Below are 26,633 nucleotides of genomic sequence, written 5' to 3'. Positions count from 1 at the left end.
TGGTCTATCAGTTCATGATCAACGGCAGCGTCGAGGACAGGCTCCAGGGCAGGGTGAGTGGGGGAGGGGGAGGGGCAGGGTGAGTGGGGGATGAACAGGGAGGATGCTCGCAGGGTGAGTTCGGGCAGGAAGGGTGCAACCCAGGGTGAGTGGGGGAAGAAAAGTGGGAGGAGGGGTTTGTGCTGGGCAGGGTTAGTTGGGGCGTGGAGGGTGCTGGCTAGGGTGAGTTGGGGAAGAATAGTAGAGTGCAGGGTGTGTGCGGGGCAAGGCGTGCTGGGTTTCGCTCATGCAACTCATGCTGCTGCGGGGCCCCAAACCTCGAGATCCTCAGAATGGAGCGCGACTGGTCGCGCTCCATTGCGCGACCAGTCGCGCAATGGTCAACATTGTTAAACTATTGGGTTTTATTAGGGACTTAAAAAGTGGAATATGGTTATTGAAGAGTTAAACTACAGGGTTTTATTAGGGACTTAAAAAGTGGAATATGGTTATTGAAGAGTTAAACTACAGGGTTTTATTAGGGACTTAAAAAGTGGAATATGGTTATTGAAGAGTTAAACTACAGGGTTTTATTAGGGACTTAAAAAGTGGAATATGGTTATTGAAGAGTTAAACTACAGGGTTTTATTAGGGACTTAAAAAGTGGAATATGGTTATTGAAGAGTTAAACTACAGGGTTTTATTAGGGACTTAAAAAGTGGAATATNTAAACTACAGGGTTTTATTAGGGGCTTATAAAGTGGAAGATGGTTATTGAAGAGTTAAACTACAGGGTTTTATTAGGGGCTTAAAAAGTGGAAGAGAGTTATTGAAGAGTTAAACTACAGGGTTTTATTAGGGGCTTATAAAGTGGAAGATGGACACTATTGAACAGTGGAGCGCGAGTCGTTCGCTGCAACCTGCATTGCGTTCATGTTTCTGTGAGGTGAAGTCGCGATGTTGCCTGCTTTTCCTCTGGTCATTTATTGTGAAGGTAAGCGGCTCGATGTTATTTAAGTGGCTTCTTCAATAATTCAGTTATTGAGAGCGGCATTTTAGCTACAGCCTGCTAGCTGCTGAACACGAGCGTTCAGTTCACAATTTTCGTTATTGCTAGTCTGCTTTAATTCATTCTTTAATTAAATCTTCTCTCGTCGTACCTATGAAGTAGAATAAGTGTGTTGAAATGCGTTGGGCTGTAGTGGCTGCAGGCTGCTCAGTCAGGCTGTAGTGGCTGCAGGCTGCTCAGTCAGGCTGCAGGCTGCGCAATTTGACAACCCTAAAGATATTTCGTACGTTTATATATTCTTCTCTACCTAATGTGTGGCTTTCTGAAATGAAAGCTCCGGCTTCGAGCAAAATTTCTAATGAGCATCACAGCAAGTGCAATCAGGATTTTTTCATAGAAGAAAAAAATTCTCTATTCTCATTGTGAACGGCGAACATTATTCACTATTAGCCTTCTTAATTTTTAATCTCGTCTGCATACCGAAAGCCACATCTATAGCGTGGCCGCTGTAGTAACATTGATGTCGGACCTTTTTTCAGCAGTAGCGACGTAGTGCAAGGTTAGGGCCCATACTTTCAAAAAAAAAAAAAAAATTAAAATATCGTAAGTTCATCAGCCAATCAATCATTGACGGCCGTTCAAGCAATATCCACCAATCATAGACAAGAAAATAGAGTGTAAGGGTACGCACACAGTGAAAGCAGGTTGCCAGCGTGCTGGTTACCTGCTCAGGCTGGCGCCGGAAATCATAGAATACAGAAGCCTGTTCGTACAGGTTTTCACTGTGAACACTAAAAAAATGGCCCCAGGACTGAGCGGCTGTGAAGTGTGAAACTGTGAATCGGTTAGTCAGTCGTGTCCCGCCAGCCCTACGGTGAGGCTCTCGTTGAGCTCACTCTGCCTTGGTGGCTTCATTGTGAAACTACGCCAGAACGCCAGGTATCGTGTCTGTACTCTGAAAGCATGTTCACTCAGTTTCACTACGTAAATCCTATTTTTGAATGTGCCTGTTTTAAAGTGTTCTTTTCTGGAATAAAAGTATAGTTTTATCCGTGTTAACCGAAGTTTTAATTGACGGAATCCCAGTGCAATTAATTGCTATTGAACTTTTGGCAAAGTCATCGTATTTTAACAAGATGGTTGCCGGCGTTTGGCCGTAAGGCTCGAGACACTCTGACAAGATTAAAGGTTGCGGCAGGCGTCCGGCGACATCCTGAATTCTGTTCGTGACCGTAACAAGATAATGATTACCAGGGGCCATACTTTCAAAACTCGCTAAGTGAACGCAAGTACTTAGCTCTATTTTCTTGTCAATGATTGGTGGATTTGGCTTGAAAGACCGTCAATGATTGGCTGATGAACTTACGATCTCTAACGTTTTTTGAAGGTATAGGCCCTGATTTTGCTGACGCTGCGGTCAACTAGCGAGAACTGACGTTTTGTCGAGAGAACGGTGAACCCAGCCGTTGATCATAAATTTAACTCCTAAACTAGCACCGTAGCCAACGCTCATCATTAACATGGACAGCTACTCCTGGCTTCAGAACTACGAGGCCACAAACCACGCTGGAAATATTGCATTCTACACCAGCTGCAACGGCTGAATCCCTGGCGCCGTATATGTCCGCTGGCGCTGCGGAAGTCAGTATTGCCTTCATAGATTTTCAAACAAATTGGCTCACTTCCACACGTGCCCCACCACTCTTAGATACTTAGTGTTTGATCTCCTTGTGAATTCGGCTTTCCTCTTTTGATTGTACTGTATTATTTATTGGAGCTTTTTCCGAAACGTTTTCAATGTAGATAAGATTAATTTATGAGGCGTTTTCTTATTTTACATATGCTTTACACTTGGGAATTAGGCTGTATATTTATGAAGGATTAGGCTAATAGCTAATTTATAACTATCGGGATGGACAGGCTCCACCGCGCAGTGCTGGCTGCTGTACCGCGCGTTGTCTTGCTCCAGCAGCTGCACCGCGCAGTGCTGGTTGCTGTACCGCGCAGTGCTGGCTGCTGTACCGCGCGTTGTCTTGCTCCAGCAGCTGCACCGCGCAGTGCTGGCTGNNNNGCGTAGTTTCTAGCTACGGCCAGCGTAGTTTCTAGCTACGGCCGGCGTAGTTTCTAGCTACGGCCGGCGTAGTTTCTAGTACGGCCAGCGTAGTTTCTAGCTACGGCCGGCGTAGTTTCTAGCTACGGCCGGCGTAGTTTCTAGCTACGGCCAGCGTAGTTTCTAGCTACGGCCGGCGTAGTTTCTAGCTACGGTCGGCGTAGTTTCTAGCTACGGTCGGCGTAGTTTCTAGTTACGGTCGGCGTAGTTTCTAGCTACGGCTGGCGTAGTTTCTAGTTACGGTCGGCGTAGTTCCTAGTTACGGTCGGCGTAGTTCCTAGCTACGGTCGGCGTAGTTTCTAGCTACGGTCGGCGTAGTTTCTAGTCACGGCAGATGTAGTTCCTAGGTATAAGGACGAGTGTGAGCTATTTTATCACGGAGGTGAGTTGTTTCTTACAGAGCTTCAAACTTGAACTTGTATCTGAGGCTCCATTTATTGAGAGTTGAAAAATACTAGTTTTCACGGTGTTTCCCTGGACATATCTGAACTCGTTCTATTAAAGAACGGTGAGTTTTCTATCTTTCTCTTTATTATCTACATTTTACAGGTCATATAAATGTTAAAATAAATCGTTTTGTTTTCAACTCACGAACGTGACCATTGAAATCGGAAGAAATAAACTTGATAATTTGCTCTGCAAAAATATTTTCATCTCATGGTGTGATGTTCCATTGTTAACTTCACTGCTGGCCCCTTGGCCGTGACGATCACTTAAATCTTCAGGCATGCAGACTCAGCAGTGATGTATATTTGCTCACTGCAGTGGTCTGCTGTGCAGTGCCAACATCCTGCAGCAGTGATGTATAATTGCTCACTGCAGTGGTCTGCTGTGCAGTGCCAACATCCTGCTGCAGTGATGTATGTTTGCTCACTGCGCACTGTTAGCAAAATTTCCGTTAACGGTATTACCGGCGTTTCAGTGGCCGGTCGGCACGTGAAAAGAAACAACGTGTTGCCGTTTGTAGTCTAATTTAACACTAGAAATCCGTAAAACAGCTGATAAAAACAGCGAAACAGTTTATTTTTACGGGGCGACCGGCCATTAAAATGCCAGTGGGACCGTTCTTTCACCGTTTTTTCAATTTTTTTCCACCGTTTTTTTTAACGTTTTTCACCGTTTTTCAACGTTTTTCCACCATTTTTTCACCGTTTTTTCTAACAGTGCCAACATTCTGCTGGACGGCAACTTTGAGCCTAAGTTGGGGGACTTCGGGCTGGCCCGGGAAGGTCCCATGAGTCAGTACACCAGCATGAAGGTGAGCGCGGTGGCCCGGCCTTAGCGGGCAAGGGTCTGGTGCTGAGTCGTAATCATAAATGTTATGTAACTTCATATTTATTGCGAACATGATTTCTATTTTTGTATTTGTACAATATGAATGGATTAACGTTAGAGATGAGTTTAAGTGAACATCGACCTTTTCTTCGTCATATGATCAATACTGTTGAAATTTTAATGAGATCCAATATAATTTTATCACTATAAATTTCACCCTTTAAATTATTTCAATTTTTTTGGCTACAGTTTAAAAAAATGAAAAATGAAATAAAATAACTGCTAAGATATGTGTGGTAATATCTCGCTGCATTACAACCCAATCATTATACTTGCTTTTGTGTCAGCGTTGCGGGCATTGCTGTCTATTCCTGGTAGGTAATGGTAATAAAACATACTTTGTATTGTCGCTGTCGGGGATTTAATAGCTTCAACAGTTCCTCACCAAAAGAATGAGCTGCAGCTGACCGAAATGCTTGTGTTTTTGCATACAATGCATTACTTGGATAACTGAAACGCAGTGACTGTGAACAGGAGGTTTAAATAAGAACTAATGGCTCGCAAGCTCCCTGTAGTTCTTCATTCAGCAATGCTCGCAGGTTCTTTGTGCCTTCACCACAACTCAGCATCTACTGTACGTAGGTTGCTGTCCAATTTTTATGTTATCAACGTCTGTGAAACTAGGCGGAGAAAATGAGCTAAGCAGCTGCAGGAGTAAATTAGGACATCCTGTATTCATCACGTCCTGTATTCANGTGGATGGTTCCTTGTAAGACATCCCGCCGTGTGTGTCTGTCATCCCGCCATGTGTGTCTGTTAGACACGGTATGAGGTGGATGGTTCCTTGTAAGACATCCCGCCGTGTGTGTCTGTCATCCCGCCATGTGTGTCTGTTAGACACGGTATGAGGTGGATGGTTCCTTGTAAGACATCCCGCCGTGTGTGTCTGTCATCCCGCCATGTGTGTCTGTTAGACACGGTATGAGGTGGATGGTTCCTTGTAAGACATCCCGCCGTGTGTGTCTGTCATCCCGCCATGTGTGTCTGTTAGACACGGTATGAGGTGGATGGTTCCTTGTAAGACATCCCGCCGTGTGTGTCTGTCATCCCGCCATGTGTGTCTGTTAGACACGGTATGAGGTGGATGGTTCCTTGTAAGACATCCCGCCGTGTGTGTCTGTCATCCCGCCATGTGTGTCTGTTAGACACGGTATGAGGTGGATGGTTCCTTGTAAGACATCCCGCCGTGTGTGTCTGTCATCCCGCCATGTGTGTCTGTTAGACACGGTATGAGGTGGATGGTTCCTTGTAAGACATCCCGCCGTGTGTGTCTGTCATCCCGCCATGTGTGTCTGTTAGACACGGTATGAGGTGGATGGTTCCTTGTAAGACATCCCGCCGTGTGTGTCTGTCATCCCGCCATGTGTGTCTGTTAGACACGGTATGAGGTGGATGGTTCCTTGTAAGACATCCCGCCGTGTGTGTCTGTCATCCCGCCATGTGTGTCTGTTAGACACGGTATGAGGTGGATGGTTCCTTGTAAGACATCCCGCCGTGTGTGTCTGTCATCCCGCCATGTGTGTCTGTTAGACACGGTATGAGGTGGATGGTTCCTTGTAAGACATCCCGCCGTGTGTGTCTGTCATCCCGCCATGTGTGTGTCCCGCAGTTCCCGCAGTTCGGTCACGGTCCGGCCTCACTTCAGTTCATTTCGTATCACGTGTCATACCAGTCACGTAGCGTTGCTAAGTGATATATTGCCATACCAGATTTAAGAAATCCGGTATGTTGAGATGGTGTGTGGTATGTATAATTTTGATCTGGTATAGGTATTTACTAAAATCTGGTATATTTGCTAACATCTAGTATGTTGGGCTGGCAATCTGATAAACTCGGCAGAAAGTAGTTGGCAACGCTGCAGGCACTCCCTTGTCAGAATATATTTTGCCTTGATCGTGGCTGGACCGTGTCTGGCATGGCACGTGCATGGCTGGTGAGGATGCTTCTAATCTAAAGAAATGCATTAAAAAATATTAGACTGGCACTTGTACGGTCGTATGGTGTGAACCAAGCCTAAGACATCCCGCCCTCAGTGCCTGAGTGGATTAGATCAGTCAGGCCTTTGATTCATGATTATGAGATGTGTTGAGAAATTTTGAATATTCTTGCGTGGCCTAAAAGTCTAAAATTAAATTGATTTATTTGTTACCTGAAATAAATTTCCCAGCCGTGCTGTTCTGACCCATGACCATTCTTGCGGAGCTTTCTTTCCAACCCGAAGCTCTCTCGTGACTGGAGCTCAAAACTCTTTCCCTTTATTGTTAAACATTCTTCCATTCGGTAAGCAGCTCGTGTGATTTCACACATAATTCTAAACAGAACTGAGCGTGCATTGTTTATTTGAGGATTTAATTAGGAATATCAAGCGTGGTATATTGAAGGTTTCCGAAATTATATGCTAATCCAGTTCTGATCTGCTTAGCCACTATAGTCGTAGGTTCTCGGAAATGCTCTGTGACCGATTGTGTGCACTGGAAAATGATCTTGTTTGTAAGTAATAAGTAAATAAAGTTACTATGCAGCCTCGAGCTCTTGATATATTCTTCGAACATTTCATTCACGCGTCGTTATCATTTCCCATATGCTTCTCATTAATTTATGATGTCACGTTGTTGCCTGGCAATGATTGCGTCAAAGACTGGTGTATCTGGTTGTTATCGCTAAGACTTTGACCTCATGGGCAACCTGAAGTTGCTTGGCGGTGTTTCACGCGATAAAAGTAGTCTATATCCCAAGAGCAATTTGTCGATTAGCTAAACAGAAGCGCGCAGCGGCATCCACTTGTTTGATAAGATAACATTCTGTTGTTGGCGGGACATCAGATAAATCCTTTCCTTAGTTGCGATACGGTCACGAGTACTAGCTTGATATCATTTTTCCTTGGTGAAAAATTTGCCATGCAGTAATTTTCTGACTTGTTCATTAGTTACGATGTGGACAAGTTCTTGAGTGTTGTTTGATGTATCAACTATACTTATGTTAAGTAATAGAATGAAGTAACTTCTTTCTGGTGAAGTAAATTTCTCTATGTGATAGATGAGAGATTTTATAACCGCGTTACGACTTGGGCCTATACTCTCAAAAAAAGTTAAGAGATCGTAAGTTCATCAGCCAATCATTGACGGCCTTTCAAGCCAAATCCACCAATCATTGACAAGAAAATAGAGCGTAAGTACTTACGTTCACTTAGCCAGTTTTGAAAGTATGGCCCCTGGTGTGTCCAGAAGGAGCTGGTGTGCGGCGCTACTGACGGAGGGCCGCTGCAAGACCCCAAGGCAGGCCACGACGTCGCTAGGGTCTTCCCTGAGCTCCTCAGTCTCGGCAAGGTCTGACATTCGCCTTCAGTAAAGACATTCGCCATTTCGTATGGTGTGAACCAAGCCTAAGACATCTCGCCCTCAGTGCCTGAGTGGATTAGATCAGTCAGGCCTTTGATTCATGATTATGAGAAGTGTTGAGAATTTTGAATCTTCATGCGTGGCCTGAAAATCTAAAATACAATTGATTTATTTGTTACCTGAAATAAATTTCCCAGCCGTGCTGTTCTGACCCATGACCATTCTTGTGGAGCTTTCTTTTCAACCCGAAGCTCTCTAGTGACTGCATGGAGCTCAAAACTCATTCGCTTTACTGAAAAACATTCTTCCATTCGGTTAGCAGCTCGTGTGATTTCACACGTAATTCTAAACAGAACTGAACGTGCATTGTTTATTTGAGGATTTAATTAGGAATATCAAGCGTGGTATATTAAAGGTTTCCGAAATAATATGCTACTGAAGTTCTGATCTGCTTAGCCACCATCATAGTAGGGGTTCTCGGAAATGCTATGTGCCCGGTTGTGTGCACTGGAAAATGATCTTGTTTGTATGTAATAAGTAAATGAAGTTACTATGCAGCCTCGAGCTCTTGACATATTCTTCAAACATTTCATTCACGTGTCGCCATCATTTCCCATATGCTTCTCATTAATTTATGACGTCACGTTGTTGCCTGGCAATGATTGCGTCAAAGACTCGTGGTATTTGGTCGTTATCGCTAAGACTTTGACCTCGTGAGCAACCTGAGCTTGCTCGTGATGTTGCTTGACGGTGCTTCAAGCGATAATAATTAAGTAGCCTATATCTCATGGACAATGTAGCGATTAGCAACACAGAAGCGCGCAGCGGCATCCATTCTGTTGATAAGATAACATTCTGTTGTTGGCGGGACATCAGATAAATCCTTTCCTTGCGATACGTTCACAAGTTATACTAGCTTGATATCATTTGTCTTTGGTGAAAAATTTGCCATGCTGGAATTTTCTGACTTGTTCATGAGTTACGATATGGACAAGTTCTCGAGTGTCAAGTCAGTTACTTATATTAAGTAATAGAATTAAGTAACCTCTTTCTGGTGAAGTAAATTTCTCTATGTGATAGATGAGAGATTTTATAACCGCGTTTACGACCTGGTGTGTCCAGAAGGAGCTGGTGTGCGGCGCTACTGACGGAGGGTCGCTGCAGGACCACAAGGCAGGCCACGACGTCGCTAGGGTCTTCCCTGAGCTCCTCAGTCTCGGCAAGGTCAGACATAATACTACTCCCTGCGTGGATAGAACCCTGAAACTGAACATAATAAAGTAGTGAAATCATATCTGCTGTAATGTTCTCTTGCAGTGATTGTGATTCATGTTATCGTTGAAGGAATTAACTAAGAAATGGACAGTCGCGATATTCGCATCTTTTCTTGCCCTTATGACATAGGGTGATCCACGAAAACTTCCTCTTTTGTATATCGCGCCATGCAGCCAGTTATTATAGGAAAAAGGAGGACAGTATTTTACTTGAAAGGTAAAGTTATGAAGTTTTATGTCCTGCCTAGTCAGTTGCCATTATGCATTGGACAAGCGAGCCGAGTGCGTTTGCTGTCGAGGCGTACCTCTTTGGATGGCCCGATTTCCCGATTTGTCTCCGTGTGATTTTCATGAGGTGATTTTTCTTAAATCAATTGTTTACAATGAATGTCGGAAGTCTCTACCTCATTTAAGGAAAATAATACGCCAAGCCATCGCCAATATACCGGTAATATGCTTCATTGAGTTGAACGGAACTTCAAAAATCGACTAACTATATGCATTGACGATGTGGGCGATCATTTGTTCGATATCATCTTTAAAACTAACGTAAGCGCTACAAAAATTCAGGTAATTAATTTTTCAAAAAAATTTTACTTGTAATGATATTTATAATAGTTCTTTTCATTGAGTGTTCAAATAAAGAAGTTTCTGTGAATCACCCTGTAAACCCACGAGACGGGTGTTCCGTCAGTTGTAATCCCTCCCCTCTGCCCCCTGCTGGTGTGATGTGTGCACTATTACGTAAAAATCGGAAAAAATATTACGCAAAAAAACTTCTGATAGAAAGAGAAAACTATTTACACCAAAAAAAAAACTTCTAATGGAAGTTATCATTATTTTTAGCTTATCTGTGATAGTTGTGATTGCGGTGCCTGTGCAGGAGTGCGTGGTGCGGGCGGCCAAGAAGAGGCCCGACATGGCGGCCGTGTACTCGAGGCTGCAGCAGCTGGCGCGGCAAGACATCGACGCTCAGCACAAGCGTAAGCCTCATACTTGAACGCTTTATCCTGATCCTAACCATCCGGATCCTAACCATCCGGATCCTAACCATTAGTTGGCGGATACTTTAACATTCCTCAGTAACATTCTCCTTTGAAGATCAACTAATTAATGTTTCCGTGTGTAGAGGTACTTTTAAGGTAAAGGCTTGTATCGCACATGGTGTCTTACCACATATTTGTGTGCCCGTACTTATCTATCCTGATAGAGTTAAGTGATCGCTTGAAAGTAGGCTTATTTTGCTCATATCGCTTATAGGAGACACCAAGCGTTGTATTCATGTGAAGATAGACGAATTTATCTGCCACATTCGTGTTGACTGCTGCGCATTAAGTCCATTTCAGTCGACTCGCTGAGCTCAATTCTTGAGCATATATCGATTGATTTTTGTTCTTTTGTATTTCTCATATTAACAGACATCATAATTACCGCATGCCACAGTCTTCCAATTCAGTCGATTGTTTTTAACCATTCGCAAGTGTTGTTACTGAAAGCAGTTCATTAAGCTGATGGAAATCTTCAGAATAGTTTTCAACTATGTAGCTATTTCGCACGTCGTGTTTACATTTACAAAACATGTGGCTTCAGATCTTCGACTCGGTTAAACGGTAACAGGCTCCCAGTCTAAATTGCATGACTTTTGCGTATGTTGATTGGCATGGAAGGCGGTTATAGGCGCGGCTCGTTAGACTGACCATTTCTCCCAAGCCTTGATCTGCTTGTGCCCGTGCGCGAGATCGATGTGATGGACTGGCCGCACTGTGACCATTGGCGATAATTCGCTTGGTGCTTTAAGGCTGCATGCAAACGATAGACCGCTCGCCATCCAAGACCACATTTTACCTGCTACCGAACAATAATACTGATGAATCTTGTGTAATTATGTCTGTTGGTACCTAATTGTTGATATGCAAGCTCTGACCCTCGTACAGCTGGAAAAGTCGTTAGATATCGTATTTGTGCACACATGAAGCTTAAATATTTTAGCCATGAAGAACTGAATGCCACCGTAAATTCGACGTGATTGAGGTTGGTAGTTCCGCTGATGACCTCTAAGCTGAAGGCATGTCACCGAAGTGTTCTCTCAGACGGCACTACTCCATCTCTCATTATTCACTCCTTGCCTTGATCCTTACTGCCACTTCACTGTTCTCGTCTTGCTCCGACGCTTTATTGTGTTACTCCGACGCTTTATTGTCTTGCTCCGACGCTTTATTGTCTTACTCCGACGCTTTATTGTCTTACTCCGACGCTTTATTGTCTTGCTCCGACGCTTCATTGTCTTGCTCCGACGCTTCATTGTCTTGCTCCGACGCTGTATTGTCTTGCTCCGACGCTTTATTGTCTTGCTCCGACGCTTCATTGTCTTGCTCCGACGCTTCATTGTCTTGCTCCGACGCTTTATTGTCTTGCTCCGACGCTTCATTGTCTTGCTCCGACGCTTTATTATCTTGCTCCGACGCTTTATTGTCTTGCTCCGACGCTTCATCTGACGCCGTGTTGCCCCGCAGGCATGTCGCAGGCCTCCATGGCGTCCCTCGCGTCGTCCCGCTGCTCCCCCGTGCAGCTCCCCTTCTGCTACGACACCGTCGGCTCCCTGGCGCCCCCCTCAACGTCGCCCTCCAACCCCCCTACTCCCCACCACACAACCAACCCATTCCCCTCCATACCTTACACCACACCACACCACTCCAACCTCACCTCCTCCCCTGCCAGCTACGTCGCTTCCTTCTCGCCCTCCACTCCGCCTTATGCGCCTTCTGGGGCCCCCTACTTCCCCCAGCAGCAGCAGCAGCCCCATCATCACCACGCGCTGCCCCAATACCGGCCTCCTGCTGGGGGTGACTGCTACAATCTACTGCACCACACGCCCCATCCCACCTCCCCCAGCCTCCTCATGAAGCTCGCCCCTCATCATCCTCACCACCAGAAGCTGGTGCTGCAGGCCCAGCAGCAGCGCTACCTCCAGCAGCAGCAGCAGCAGCAACATCTCATGCAGCAGCAGCAGCAACATCTCATGCAGCAGCAACAGCAACACCAAGTGTCGCACCAGCAACTGCAGCAGCACCAGCAGCATCAACTGCTGCACCAACACGAACAGCAACAACATAATCATCAGCTTCTACAACAACAACAATACTTGCACCAACAACAGCTACTGTATCAACAGCAGCACCAACAATTACATCAGCATCATCCCCAGCAGGGGCCACCGCCTGGCGCTGCTCATACGTCGGGTGCTGTGCCCAAACATCAACACAACCTAATGCGCCAGAACGCAGGCCCAGCACTACAACAGTACCCTGCCCAAATTCGAGTCTTACAGCCGCAACAGGCGCCTCAGCCCCAAGTTGAGGCCCCACAAGCTGGGCCACCACCTGGGACACACGCTAACATAAGTCCACCCTCTATCAATGTAAGTCCGCCTTCATTGTGTGTGGGCGCCTCTCAACACGCCTCGCTCTCTCCTGTGGAGGAAAGCTTTCTCCCTGACATATCAGCGCTTTCTCTTGACGTCGTTCCTTTGTCATGCGTCCCTCAAGACGTCGCGCCTAAACCAGACGCACTCGTAACGCATTGTACCGCTGCTGTCTTCTTAAAGACGCAGCCTGCAGCTACGAACCATCCGCCCGCAACTCAGCTTCGTGATGACGCTTTACATGAAGCGCAGCAAATTGTTCCTTCTGCCGTGACGCTTCATCAGCCTCATGGTGCCGTGCACGACGTCAGCTACGACGTCAGCGAAGCGGTGCTGCCCATGCTGACAGTGCTTGGTAACAAGAGTGAGGCTCTGTCTGACGATGCTGACTGTGATGCAAGTGTTGCCAACGCGACTGAGCGCAGCAGCAGTGACGGCACTGACAGTGACAGCAGTGAAAGTGACGATGACGAAGGAGCTTCTGCTGCCGTAGCCTCACCGTACAGCCTCTCTGCCTCGGGCAAGCCTTCTTTGTTTGACTGAAGCTTGTTGAACGCCGGAGCCCAATGAACGTTTTGCTCGTGCAATGAACGTTTTGCTCGTGCAGTGAACGTTTTGCACGTGCAGTGAACGTTTTGCTCGCGCAGTGAACGTTTCTCTCGCGCAGTGAACGTTTCTCTCGCGCAGTGAACGTTTCTCTCGTGCAGTGAACGTTTCTCTCGTGCAGTGAACGTTTCTCTCGCGCAGTGAACGTTTCTCTCGTGCAGTGAACGTTTCTCTCGCGCAGTGAACGTTTCTCTCGTGCAGTGAACGTTTCTCTCGTGCAGTGAACGTTTCTCTCGTGCAGTGAACGTTTCTCTCGTGCAGTGAACGTTTCACTCGTGCAGTGAAGGTTTTACTCGTGCAGTGAAGGTTTCTCTCGTGCAGTGAAGGTTTCTCTCGTGCAGTGAACGTTTCTCTTGGCTCATTATAGGTTTGGGTAGTTCATGATATTGCACTTCAAATTTAAAGTTGTGAAGGCCAAATGGCTCGCGTCGTGTAACAATGAATTCAAATTAGACGAAGTAATTTTATTCTACTTAAAGCAGTCAGTATTCTGCGTTATTATAGTCAATTTTAGGCCATCTTTTTTGTTTTAACATAGCCTTTTTAATTTACTAATAGAATGAACGAATTTGTCGTTCAGCGTCGTCTTATAGAACTGTGAACTGCTTAGCATTTTTAGTGTTCCTCACGAACGCTTTTTTGTCGTGATTTAGTAAGAGAGAATTGCTTCAGTTTTACTGCTCGCAGGAGTCAGTAGCCATCATGATGTTTTGCAGACGACTTAGTTTAGGCGGTATGAGTATAATTAGAGCTTCCCTGCTGTTGATTTAACTAGATTATCCTTATGAGGCCGGGCCGCTGGGATAATCTAGATAATCTAGGCCGCTGCCCGGGGGGCTCTTCTGGCTGTTGTTGCTCTCATCCGCTGCTGTGACCTGATAATATTGTGCTCCAATCACTCCTTGTGCCAATAACACGTGCTAATTACTTAACAATAAGGAATCTCAGAGCTATGTAATGTACCTAGTTCAGTGCAATATAGGTTGGTGATGTGCACTGGCCGGCAATGCCAGCTCTTCACACGAGTGTCTCTGTATATTCCCTCTTCGATAAGGTTGTATTCATGCGATATCATTTCACTTAGTAAATGTTACTGGCTTTCGTCAATGTGCTTTTCCGACTATTTACTTTGTATTGTTAAGAGGAGGTTAGTAATTCATGACAAATTCTCTGCGTATTTGTTCGCCTCCAGGATTGCTAGGATTTGCTTGCTTCCGTTGATGCGCTTGTGATATCCTCTCAAAAATCACAATACATTACACTTTCATTTGTCTTATGTGTATTTATCAAACTTTGTTAGCTTGTCTATTTGAAGCCTTGCGCCTTAAACGAATAGTTTCTTAGGTGCTTATCCACGATACTTATTGTGTCGGCGTATTACCTGCACCTGAAAATTTACATATAGTGAAAGAACATTAGGGCATTGCAAAAGTGGGTGGAAGGATTGCAACAAAAATTTATGTTTTATTTTTAAACTAGTAAAGACGAGCAGTATATACTTTATTAGAGAGATGCCAGATATTTTATTTTTGTTTACAACGAAAAGTCGACTGAGAGTTATATGTTCTAAGTAAGATTTGGTTTGAAATGATCTTTTTTCAATAGGTATTCATTAGCTTTGTTATCATTTACGGGATTCGTTGATACGAAATTCTATAAATTGCAACGCCGAGCTAACCTGTTAGTTTCCAATAATATGCGTTAATATGACACCGTTTAATCTCGCTCTCACGTTTCCGCGCTTACTAACTGGATGTTGCATTTGAGTCTTGCAGTTCTGTATCACATTCACTCATATCTGTTGATAAAGCCCACGTGATAACTACCGGTGTTCTTTTTTTCATGCAATTATGAAAATTGTTCTTAAAGTATGAGGATATCTGTGAATTTGTGATAGATTATATTGCTGTTTGTGTCAGGTTTTCCGCACAGTGAATTCCATGTATTATTATCATTCCAGTATTATCAGAATCCCTGACCACGCTTATTGCGGTAAAATTACTGAACCATTTCTTTAATCATTGCGCAGAAACGTCGGTCTTCCCAACAAACCTCGCATTAATAATAATACTATAAGAATCATTTGTAGATAATATATATGCGTGAGATTAGTGACCAGAGAATTAGTTAATTTAAATTATCAGAGAGTAGGACAATTCTTCAGATGACGTTGGTAGATCGAAAGGCATATATCAGGATTTCGATCCTGAATATTTCGATCTACCAACGTCATTCGAAGAATTCTCTGACTCTCTGATAATTTTAATCAACGAATTCTCTGGTCTCTAATAGTACGCGTATAAATCAGCAAATTCTGCCATCTCAAACGAATCATTTTTTTGCTATATGTAAAGCATTTATATTCCTCGGCTGCCGTCTTCCCTGACGCCTGCTTTCCCTCGTGCCATGGCTTGCTACGCGTGACCCGCGCTCTCGTCGCAACGCTGGCGTCGTGTACTTCATATTTGTACTAGGCCTCACATGCATTATTGACGTAATATTTATGTAAGATATTTCCAATGTGTTGTGTTATACATTCCATTACTTTATTGAAGAGACTATGAAATGACGCGGTTCACATCTGAGTTACGTAGCTCCTACCCAGTCAGAAATCGCCGCAGTCTGGAAGCCAGCCGCGGGTGAACTTGCCTGCGCCAACGCTCGCCCCAGCGCAACGCCAGGGTGATCAACAGCGCAGGAACGTCCACAGCAGCGCAATATTGTGGCAGCGCTTCTCGGCCTGGAAAGGGCCTGCTGCCGCAGTCAGTCTGTCCTACCGCGAGCGACCAGGCCGGCATGCAGATGAGGCCATATCGTCGCTAGACTGCTTGGACGCGAGGTAAAGTCGGCAACAACGGCCTAGATTTGCGCGTTTGCGAACGTCTCTGCGGCGAACGGCCGCAATGACTGCGAGAATTTCGAACTGGGTAGAGTACCATATATTTTCTTAACTGTCAATATATTTGTTGAGATTCCTTGTGCGTGACGTTATTTCACTCCTTACTTTGAGCCGTCATCTGCTCTGACGGTCGTCTCAGGCCTGTAACGTTCTTGTGTTAGTTCTTGGTGAAATTGAACTAGCAGTTGAATAAATTATAAGTCACTCATACGCCGGATGCCAAGCGCAGCTGTGGTATTGATGTGTTCATATTTGGCCTCTAGTCTCAGTCTATAGGCCGGGCGGCTGTGACTGTTTGCTATTCGGCTTATTAAGTAGGCTTCCTCTCTGCCGCTCGTATTTTTGATTATTGATGCTTAACCTTATCTGAGTTCGCACGCTTCGGAAGCCACGTCTTTATCGTCGTGCACTCGTCATCCTTATCATTTGCGGCCGCAGTCGTGCCACGCTGCCCTCATGTTCTGCGCCTCTCTTTCGAGGAAGACTAAATGAAGGAACCTGCCAACTCACGCGATTTTTAACCAAGTCATAGGATGTTACAAAAAATATTGTTTTAATGTACTGTTAGTCTGTTACCAACCAGATTCATTTCGTAAAAATAAATTGATTTGCCTATATGCATTCTCTCAAGAATGCCCACAAGGCCAACGTTAGGTGCCTAACATGACGTGTTTCGTCTGCTCGTGATCGAGGCCAGTAAATGGAACAACTCCAACCTGCCAATAATTGCGTACATTTCCTTCGTCAGTTAGTGCCGTTCGATGTCTTTCGTACTTCATTCAAGGGGACTAATACGCTTCGAATTATCCAACAGGCAATGTGATGTTTTGCAGTAGACAGCCAGTTCAAATGAGTCATATTTCCTTGCTCATTTTCTCCTTTCTGTATTCTGTCTCCTCATGTGTTGTGTCGGAGAGTACGGCGATGAATATCACGATCGTGATATTCACATGGCTGCAGGCAATCCATGTCCTGCGCTTGACTTAATCAAACAAAGCGGGGACCGGCGGGTCTTGCCCGGGGACGGGGGCAGCAAAATACCGTCCCCGGTCCCGCTACCGGGCGGTGCGAGTCCGCCGCAAGCGGGGGACAGAGGACTTGGTATATAGAAGTCCTCCTGTCCATAGGATGATGCTAGGTTTGATAGTGTACTTGGGTCTGGCCAGGCTGCGTCCTCCTGGTCTGGCCAGGCAGCGTCCTCCTGGTCTGGCCAGGCAGCGTGCTCCTGGTCTGGCCAGGCAGCGTCCTCCTGGTCTGGCCAGGCAGCGTCCTCCTGGTCTGGCGAGGCAGCGTCCTCCTGGTCTGGCCAGGCAGCGTCCTCCTGGTCTGCCCAGGCAGCGTCCGCCTGGTCTGGACAGGCAGCGTCCGCCTGGTCAGGCTAAGACCACTCTAACGCATTACTCGCCCACTGAGATAAGCGAGTTTATCTGTAGACAACAAGCCTCATTCTGTTCTCTTATCTCAAATGGTTGACATTTGATTTGAAACTTTCTCATTTTCTAGGCATAAATAATATTCATTGCATAATATTCGCTTGAAGTGGCATCCTTTAGCTTCCGAGTGGCAGGAGCTCTCTCTGCACTGCGTGTATTGTGCTAGTGACAAATAGTGACAAGGACCAGCCACTGCAGTGCAGTGTCAAGTGATAATTACCAGTGCAGTGACAAGTAGCAGTGGAGTGACAAGTAGCAGTGCAGTGGCAAGGACCAGTGCAGTGACCAGGAGCCATGCAGTGCACACGGCTGAGCTGCTCATCGGCGGCGCTGCTGGCCCGAGCCGTGCGGGGCGCCGCCCTCAGGTAAGGTCCTATGCAGCACCTCGTTGGGGAGGAGCTGGTCATATGACTGGTTGTGACTGGTATTTTCTGCCAGACTCTAGGTTGTCAACTGTGTTGAAATAATATAGANCTGCTGGCCCGAGCCGTGCGGGGCGTCGCCCTCAGGTAAGGCCTTCTGCAGCACCTCGTTGGGGAGGAGCTGGTCATATGACTGGTTGTGACTGGTATTTTCTGCTAGACTTTAGGTTGTTAATTGTGTTGAAATAATATAGACAGTCTTTCAGTTATTTATTCGCAAACTCTAACTAATGTTGAAGTTTGCGAGTTAATTAACTAAAATAAAGTGCGCAACTATTCCTGACGGCAGTAAGTAAATTTAACATTTCACTGTAAATAATGTCTGTATATCGGAATTCTTAGTGTTCATGCCGATAGTCGGAGTACAGAACACTTCAATTCTTTAATCGTACGACCATGTCTCTCGTGTCTTGACCATGTCTCTTGTGTCTTGACCATGTCTCTTGTGTCTTGACCATGTCTCTTGTGCCTTAGCTGACCATGTCTCTTGTGTCTCAGCTGACCATGTCTTTTGTGTCTCTTGACAGCGCGCGACACAATTCAAGTGCCGTCCCTGCGGCGCAGCAGGACCCATGCGCCATCAGAGCCGCGCTACCGCCGGCCGTGTTCGACGTCGCGGCCATGACGCGGCTGCTGGACCACGACAACCACGACATGAGGAACAAATTCAGGTGCGTCTCTGCCAGCAGCCAGATGACTCCACTTGCATGATGGAATTCAAGCTCATCGATCGCACGACCAGTGACTTCAACGGTTACGTGCTTGGTACGCTCAATTTGGCCGCACGGCGGGTGCCTTACGAGCTGAAATCATCTTCACGATATTCAGTGTGAATGATCCTCACCAAATGCAACTTCTCACTTCCTTCATGACGCTGTCGTCACAAACCGCATCTCTCACTCGCTCCTTGACTGTCGTGACCAATTTTCAGCTTCTGTTCCTAGCCCGTGTTATATTACAAGCAAGTCGTATAATAACCCACCTTGCTCCATTTGAAGTCTAACCTACCGATATTAATTATGAAAAAGGTCAATTAGGGTGTAGTTGATGGCTTCTTGATAAAATCACTCGGATTGAATAATTATTACATTATTCAACGTTTTAATATATGTACATTGTTACAAAATTGTAATTCAAAGAAACATTTTTTGACCCAAAAGTATTTAGTTGCTTCGCAAGAATAAACTTTTGTATTAGTTGTTTAGTGTCAGAGTAACATGCTTACAACCCCTGAACCTTGTGGATTCTTGTTGATTTAAATTCAACTAGAGAGAAGATCCGTGAATCTTTTATTTTCTTTATAATGGAAGATGCGCACTCATAACGCTGCGTTTGCTGTTACTCTGTCAATTCCATAATTTCATGGTTAAAGTGTATCCTGATATGCTGTGTCGGCGTTTATCGAGATTTCGTTGCACTGGAATACTTTCCAACTTTTGATTCCTTCAAGCTTGTATTCTAACCTGTAGGTAAGATGAGAACTCAAAATATCATTTGACGTCACATAACCTTCAACGTGAATTGATTTTCATCATTTTATAACATTAGTAATGATGAGGAAACATTGGCTTGCGCTGCAGGAGCTTCATGAGCGATGAGGTGATGAAGCCGCGCTACAACATCCCGCTGGCGGAGGAGCGCGAGGTGGCGCTGAAGAGGCTCAAGCTCATCTGCGACGCGGGCTTCATCTCAGTGCTCGACTTCAGGAACAATCCGCTTAGGATCTTCGCCGCCCACGAGCTTGCCGCCATCATCGACCCAGCCATGACTACAAAAATGACAGTGCAGGTGGGCCACTTACTTTTATATAGCCCCTTCGTGGTTTTACTGGACATCCAATTCAACTATTAAAATTAACGTCTAGGTGACGTTGGCATGTTTAAAAGTCCTACAGACTAGTTCCCGCTGGGTAGCATTTTTATTAGCCAATGTTTAAAACGTATGACCACCTATGCGCATTTTACTGTTGATACCCGACGCCTGCCGATTTTACGTTAGTGAATCACCCCTGACGTTAAAGGGCCCCTTACACCATGGAGTTCGACTCGCGAGTCTAACTCGGCTAACCTCAAAACCCCCCAAGTATGGCGCCGAACGAACCGAGATGGACAAACTAAAGGCGAGCTGAGCGGGAGCGCAGCCGTGCACCACCGATTTTGTGCACCAACGAGCCCTGAATCGAACGCCTTGGATCTCTCCGGACATCCACCAATCAGCCGTGAACCACTAGGTTTTGTCCACCTCCGGCCTGGCATAAAACCTGCCGTGCACCACCAGGCCGCGGATCGAATATGACTTCCGGGCATCGTTAAATTACGTACTTTTACGTTCACCGTATCTAAGGTTAGGTTTCAGATAGCAAAGTTCTGTTCCAAAATTTATCGTCCTTCGACGAGTGGCCGTTCGACCGAGGGCTGGTTTGACCCACGGCTTAGATACGGACGGCTTGAAGTGTTGAAGGCTACGTTCCGGAGGACAGGAATTATGATAGTCCATTACATCCTGGGCAGTGGTGGTCTCCGGCTGGCGACCCAGCTGAGCCACGGCTCCCTCTGCTTGCTGTGTGGCTCGGCTGGCGGGGTGACGGCTCGAGTTCAGTTGCTATGCAGACGCCAAGCTAGTAGGGCGTGTGCAGTCATGGCGGACTCCAAGCTATTCACGAGCCGACTTTCGAAGCAAGTTTATTGAAGAGTACCGCAATTAGCCGTGCTTGTGGAAGGTCCGTCGCGCAGAATATTCGAATAAATTACAAAGCGATAAAGCAAGGGAATATCTCTTTCGAATTACGCGAGAAAAAGTTCCCAATGCAGACCGTTACTTTGTTAAGAAAATAAATAATCCTTGAATAATTTTGATAGTCATTTTGCTTATCGTTGCAAAATGACTATCAAATTAGCAAATTCATATTGACTGCATCTATGCAATATGAATTAGCAAATTCATATTGACTGCATCTTCGTCCATTGACTAGCCATAGGTCACATAGATTTTTTCCTCTGTGGCTTTTTCACTGTCCGGAGCTCATTCAACAAGACGGTATGGCCACGATGGCAGCAGCTGCAACTTGCCTCGCCGGACTAATCTTCACCACTGAGCGTTGCGAGCAAAAGAGTATATAGGTGTGTGGTGGAATATCACCGAATCAGATTCGCTAGTCAGAATTAGCTAGCCGGACTTGCGAGCCAGATGCGTTAGTGTATGGGGGCGCTTAAGGTGAAGAATGAACATCACTAACCTATCTCACTGTCTTGTAGCAGCTCGAGCCTGTCATGTTTTACTGAAAATGCCACGTACGCATTTCAAATTGAGCCTAGCTTCCTGCTTGGAAGCTTGCAGTTTGTCTTGTATCTAACCTACCATTGTCGAGCGCATTTTAACCTGTACCTAACGGTCCTAACCTACTCCGGCCGCACGCAACTCAGCATGTACTTCACCTACCCTGTAGTCAAAAATCCAAGACGTACTGCCGGCGCATTGAAATAGATCAATCTCCAGATGATTGGAACGGGCGCCCGCGTATCATCACCGTAATATCGACGAAGTGTCCATTTTTTTTAGCGCGACAGTTCGCTAAATTACGCTGCACTGAGACGAACGAGCAGGTCTGTATTACCCACTTAGATGAGTAAAGCGCTTGTCCAATTAGCGATGTACTTTTTTACTCGCTCTCTCGTTTGTGGGTCTTACTGCATGGCCCTTTCAGTCATGACTCATGACTTCAAATAACGGTGTTGGACAGGCCGTTGGAAGTGTTGAATTATTCGAATCGTTCAAAATGGCTTCAAGGTGTTAATATTGAGTTTGAATGTTGAAACTGCCTATCAATAGTCATTACATCGTCAAGGTACGGATAAGCACAGGGGAGGCCCCTAGCTTAATCCTAATCGTGCTGGGTTTGCAGGAAAACGCCCTTGATTTCTAATAACTTCCGGGAAAAAAAATAACCACAAATCTCACAGCCTTGTCTGTCGAGATACTCTTAAACCTGAGATTCATTCTTAGTGTTGGATCAATAATAATTTAGCTATTTTGCTCTATAATATCTAGGTAGTTCATTTAGCTAACTACGTATAAACTTTAACAACCGAGTGAGCTGCTCCGCGCGGCGGCAGTGAGCTGTGCACCTGTCCAACATAAGACCAGCGTTGACAACTGGTATTATTTCTTACCAGATTTCACAAATTTGGTATTTTGAGACGGTGTCTGGTATTGATATTTTTGATCTGGTATTATTGCCTTAATCTGGTATATTTCTGACTTATTGCAAATTAGCTGCATTCATTTCCACCTCTAATGTTTGAACTCACCCCAGCGTGAGCGTGGATTATATAGATTACTTGTCGAACAGCGTGACTAGAGCTCTCCCGCCATATTGAAAACGCGCGACTGCCGCTTGATGAAATAACTCCAATCTAAATGTTAACACTTAACGAAAGTGCTTAGTGCAGCAAGTAATGTAATGGTTCATGATTGCTCACTGATAAGGGATTACAGTATATGGCTTTTGACGATTAAGGTTGTCGAACGACGCAAGCTCCTGCGTTTCTGTTTGGTGGTTTTGAAAGCTGATGGTGAGTTGACTATTCCCACACTCCTGTGCAATTTTATCCCTAGTTATACACACTAGTCCAATTGATTCGTGGCTCCACTTCCTTCTGTAGATTTTATTAAAAAATGCAATGCATATGAAACTTAGACGTGAAAGACTTCCGTAAGTAATATTTAGAATAACTAATCCTGCAACGTAACAATTGCTACAAACGTCGCAGGTGATTAGTTAAAACTTGGTATTGGAAGCGCTGAAACGTCAGAGCGGCATTTTGTTTGCGTAGTTCGAAAGGCATGCGAACAAATCAAAAAAGGCAGCAAGGAGTTGTGATTGCTGTCTTCGGGATGTCTGCTTCGTAAATTGGATTGTATGCCCGGAGCAGATCAATTTTGCTGAAGATTGCCCCCTCAGGGAGACTACTGATAGGTGTTTTTGTTCATCGGAAGTCCTATGGGATTTCGCGCTCCTAGTGGGTTTGTTCCTGAGCGACCCACCGCTGAGCTCGCTGTGTCTGACTGCAGGTCTCAGTTGTGGGGTTAGTTATTATAAAGGCGTGTGTCGTAATTTCTTATTATGAAGGTAAGTGTCTTAATTTCTGTTGCTTTTCACCTGTCCCTCCTTGTCACTTCGTCTCATTGAGATGCTAATGCTGCTTCTTTCATGCCAGCTTCAGCGGGGTGGACATCTGAGATCTCCCGCCCCTTGTGGGTGTTATTGGAGATTTTGAACAATTAAGACCTTCCGCCTCGCTGACGATGTTATATTTTGTCCTCCGGTGCAAAATTGTTTGATAGCTGAAGCGCTAGCAAACCATTAAACTACTACTGCTGAAGATTGTGCTCACCGCGAGTGACGATGCAATGTCTCGGATGTATGGTAGAGGGTAACGGGTAGGAACTGTTCGACCGCTCAATGATCTGTAGTCGCATATACAAGAATATAAACGAAATGGGTGTCTATAATCCAGGAAATTAATTTTCTTCTTTCACGTATATTAAACAATGTACAATAAATGAATGCACAGCAGACGTGACATTTATTAGGAAGACGTATAGTTTTTAGTTTCGGTTAGGTGAAATCGGGAGCTTACTTATTTTGAGTGATGCAGTAATACAAAGGTAAAGAAATTTCACCCTTAGCGTCGAAACGGTAATTACTATAGTAGAGGTAGTGCTTGATCACAAAAAAATTCCATAGGAAAAAAAGCTTATGAATAATCAAAAAGTTCTACATAGGTCACAATTGTGTGAAAGTGAAGCTCAGAAAACTATATGATGTATAATAAAAAGCTTTTAAAACAATGTGTCGTGAACTAGATTGCAGGACATTATTATAAAAAATTTCCTTGAATGAAGAAAAAACACCCTTTCATGCCGAATTAATCCTCAACGAGAAGCGCTCGATGAAGCCCCGTATTATGTTGGCTAAGCCGACCGGAAGAAAAAGGATAAATAATAATTCAGTGCACCGGTTTTCAGTTTGCCCAGCGTTACACATTACGTGAAAGCTAAAGTTTATTCTACCTCATCACGCGAATTACCACAGGATTATATTATAAATGAACACATGATCCAAGCAGCCGTGATATTAATGCAGGCTCACAAAAATGATGACCTAATTGAAAATCTATGCTTCGACAATCCGCAATTGACACAGGCAATATTTTCTTGGATTCTTCGTTAAACTGAAGAATTATTTTTTAAATTGTAAATCGAGCTTAGTGTTGATTATAAGATATGTATTGATTCAAAGTGAGATCAAACTCTACAAATTTTTTTCAATGTTTCCATACGATGATCATCCGTAAAAAATTAGTTATATTTGTAAATTATAATGAAGTTTTCACGTAGACTCGCACTAAATTCGGAAGCACATGGCTGTGCCTCAGCAGATTCAACCACAATCAATTCTGGAGGCGTTGAATGCGGTGGACCCGCGAAGAGCTCTTGCAAGCCACCGTTCGGATAAGGCCTGGAGTGCCTGCCATCAGGCTCGTCTGATGTTAAATTCGGGGCAACAATGTGAGCATTGGTGCCCTCCTCTCAATTGGGATAACTTTTTTGAGAGGGGGCTTCAGAATGTTTTAGGAGGAGTAAAGCTTGACTTAAATAGGCATAAGGACGTCACTGATGGGATTAATTAGACATTTATATATGCGGTCGAGTAAGAAGTTGTGAAAGAGGCAAAATTTTACTAACCTTTTAGTGCTAATCTAATTGCAGTTTTGACTGGGCTTCGCGGTTACTGGCTGTTCTCGGGTTCTTTGCCTAGGGTTGGCATTACTCGGGTACTAAAAATCCTCAATTCTTATGGGAGAACTTATATCAGGGAGTAATACATGACCACCAGCATACAAACTTTCTTCAATGCAACGTTCACAGCCTCCATACGAGTTATGTTTCTTGATTATTTTCAATTCGCAACGAGCTGGAGCGTCAAAAACAGAGGCTTGAATACCAACTTCAATGTGCATTTCAGCAATTGCCAATCCTTATCCTTCACAAATATTTGAGAAATTTCAACTAAATCTTCAAGAAAATTGTTTATATCAGGCATTTTATTTTCATTTCCAGATTCAGAGAGGTACACTAATACACAAATTATTTTTGAAGCATCCGTGATGCACAACTGCGATAGAATGGGATACGCATGAAAACGTCTGGAATCTTCAAATAAAGGAATCCCATCTATATTTACATTTATGGAAATATTTGTTTCCTGAAATTTAATTTTTTTTTTAAATGAGCAGAAATACTTTCTTGCCAATCGTTTAAGTAAGCATACCTATCATGAGGGAATTTTTTCATGGAAGCATCAAGTTTTCCTTCTTGCTTCAAAGCCTTTGCAGGTAACACAATGATAAAAGAATGATCCCAGATGATGTAATAGGCAGGTTATTTGTTGGTTAGGGAAATTTGGACACTCAATGGAGAAATATCTTAGAGCCGATTGAACTTGAATCTCATCCGACAAGTAGCCTTTACTGTCATAATTTTCAGCACAGGTTATTGCATACACGGTAGAGTCATCCAAAAATAGAATCTCTACAATGTTTTTTTTTTTTTCAAAAGGAGCGTTTCAACAAGGTTACTACTTCCCTCAAAACCAGCCTCTGTTGTAGATGCAATCAATTAGTTTAAGCTGCGATATGGATTTCTACTATAAAATCCAAAGTTACACGTAATTGAAGGTGTGCAAATGAGATGAGAAATTTAAGGTTTATGAAAAGTGATGGTATCCATGCAACGTTATAGAATTAATACCTTGAGAGAATCAGGATGGATGAATATCTCTGCGAGGCTCTGACTAGTGTAAGACATTAATTTCTGTTTAGTGTTCGCAGCCTCAAGTTTTGGAATGAAGACCTCGGCGTGGATGTAGGTGCTACTAGTTCGTCCTCCTGCCTGTGCTGGGCAGAGATCATTAGGTCATTAAGCACGTGGCAGCTTTCACACTGCCTGGATGCACACGAGCGGTGTGTGACAAGTTTTCTCAGTTGAAAAGTTTGAGCTTCTATGAAAAATCCTTGTATGTGAGATGACTCCTCCAAAGCCAGAACATCGTCTTGAAGTGGCTGATATTGTGCCGACGGCAAAATCGGGACCGGGTTGGTTGAACACGTCATGAGTTCAAACCGTGAATTTAAGCAGACAGGCAGGGCTCATAGAAGCAAACATACGACCCAATCAAGGTATCGTGGAGTGCCCAGAGGGCAGTTAGTGCATAGACTCGTTACAGACAGGTTCAGAACCTGTCAAGACAGGTTTTGCACTTGGACGAATAGCTCAGTCGCATTAAAAGGCAGAGTATTACTTTCTTTTGGTAAGATGCTACCAAGGTTGTCATTTGTGAATCTGGGAACGTGCTTCGACTTTAGCAAATAGTTATGATGTAGACATATGTTTTTCATCATTTCACCTCGAATGAAGCATTGCAGCACGTAATTCTATTTATTAGGAGTTAAAGACATGTTGGTAGAATTTTGGTGCAAAAATCTGCGATAGTTACAAAGTTATTTAGAAAAATCACATTATATTGAATAACTTTTTCGTTTTCGCACCTAGCCAAATCCCGTTGCCAATTTACAAAATGGGAGCTCGAGGCGCATCCAACGAGACCAAGTTCATGCTTCTATCTTTAAAACTGACTTAGTTATTCATCAAGATTCATGTTTTCCCCTCAAACGCACTTGGGGGTCATCGTTCCCGCCACATTACCCCATGAGGTTCGAAACCTGTCATGACAGGTTCAAAACCTG

General features: G+C 44.5%; 1 protein-coding gene across 1 annotated transcript in view; it reads left to right on the top strand.

Annotated features, from left to right (window-relative positions):
- Window positions 1–17,448: 17,448 nt before the first annotated feature.
- The window catches only part of LOC108676694 (acyl-coenzyme A oxidase 3, peroxisomal), a 53,231-nt gene continuing 44,046 nt past the window's right edge, over window positions 17,449–26,633 (top strand). The window contains exons 1-3 of the mRNA XM_018164821.2: window positions 17,449–17,769; window positions 18,354–18,497; window positions 19,407–19,614. Of these exons, the coding sequence (XP_018020310.2) occupies window positions 17,699–17,769; window positions 18,354–18,497; window positions 19,407–19,614 (423 nt within the window). The 5' untranslated portion in view covers window positions 17,449–17,698. The remainder of the gene's footprint in view (window positions 17,770–18,353; window positions 18,498–19,406; window positions 19,615–26,633) is intronic.

The sequence above is a fragment of the Hyalella azteca genome, unplaced genomic scaffold, assembly GCF_000764305.2.
Source record: "Hyalella azteca isolate HAZT.00-mixed unplaced genomic scaffold, Hazt_2.0.2 contig10646, whole genome shotgun sequence".
Lineage (NCBI taxonomy): Eukaryota > Metazoa > Arthropoda > Malacostraca > Amphipoda > Hyalellidae > Hyalella > Hyalella azteca.
This window is presented reverse-complemented; position numbering and strand designations above follow the sequence as displayed.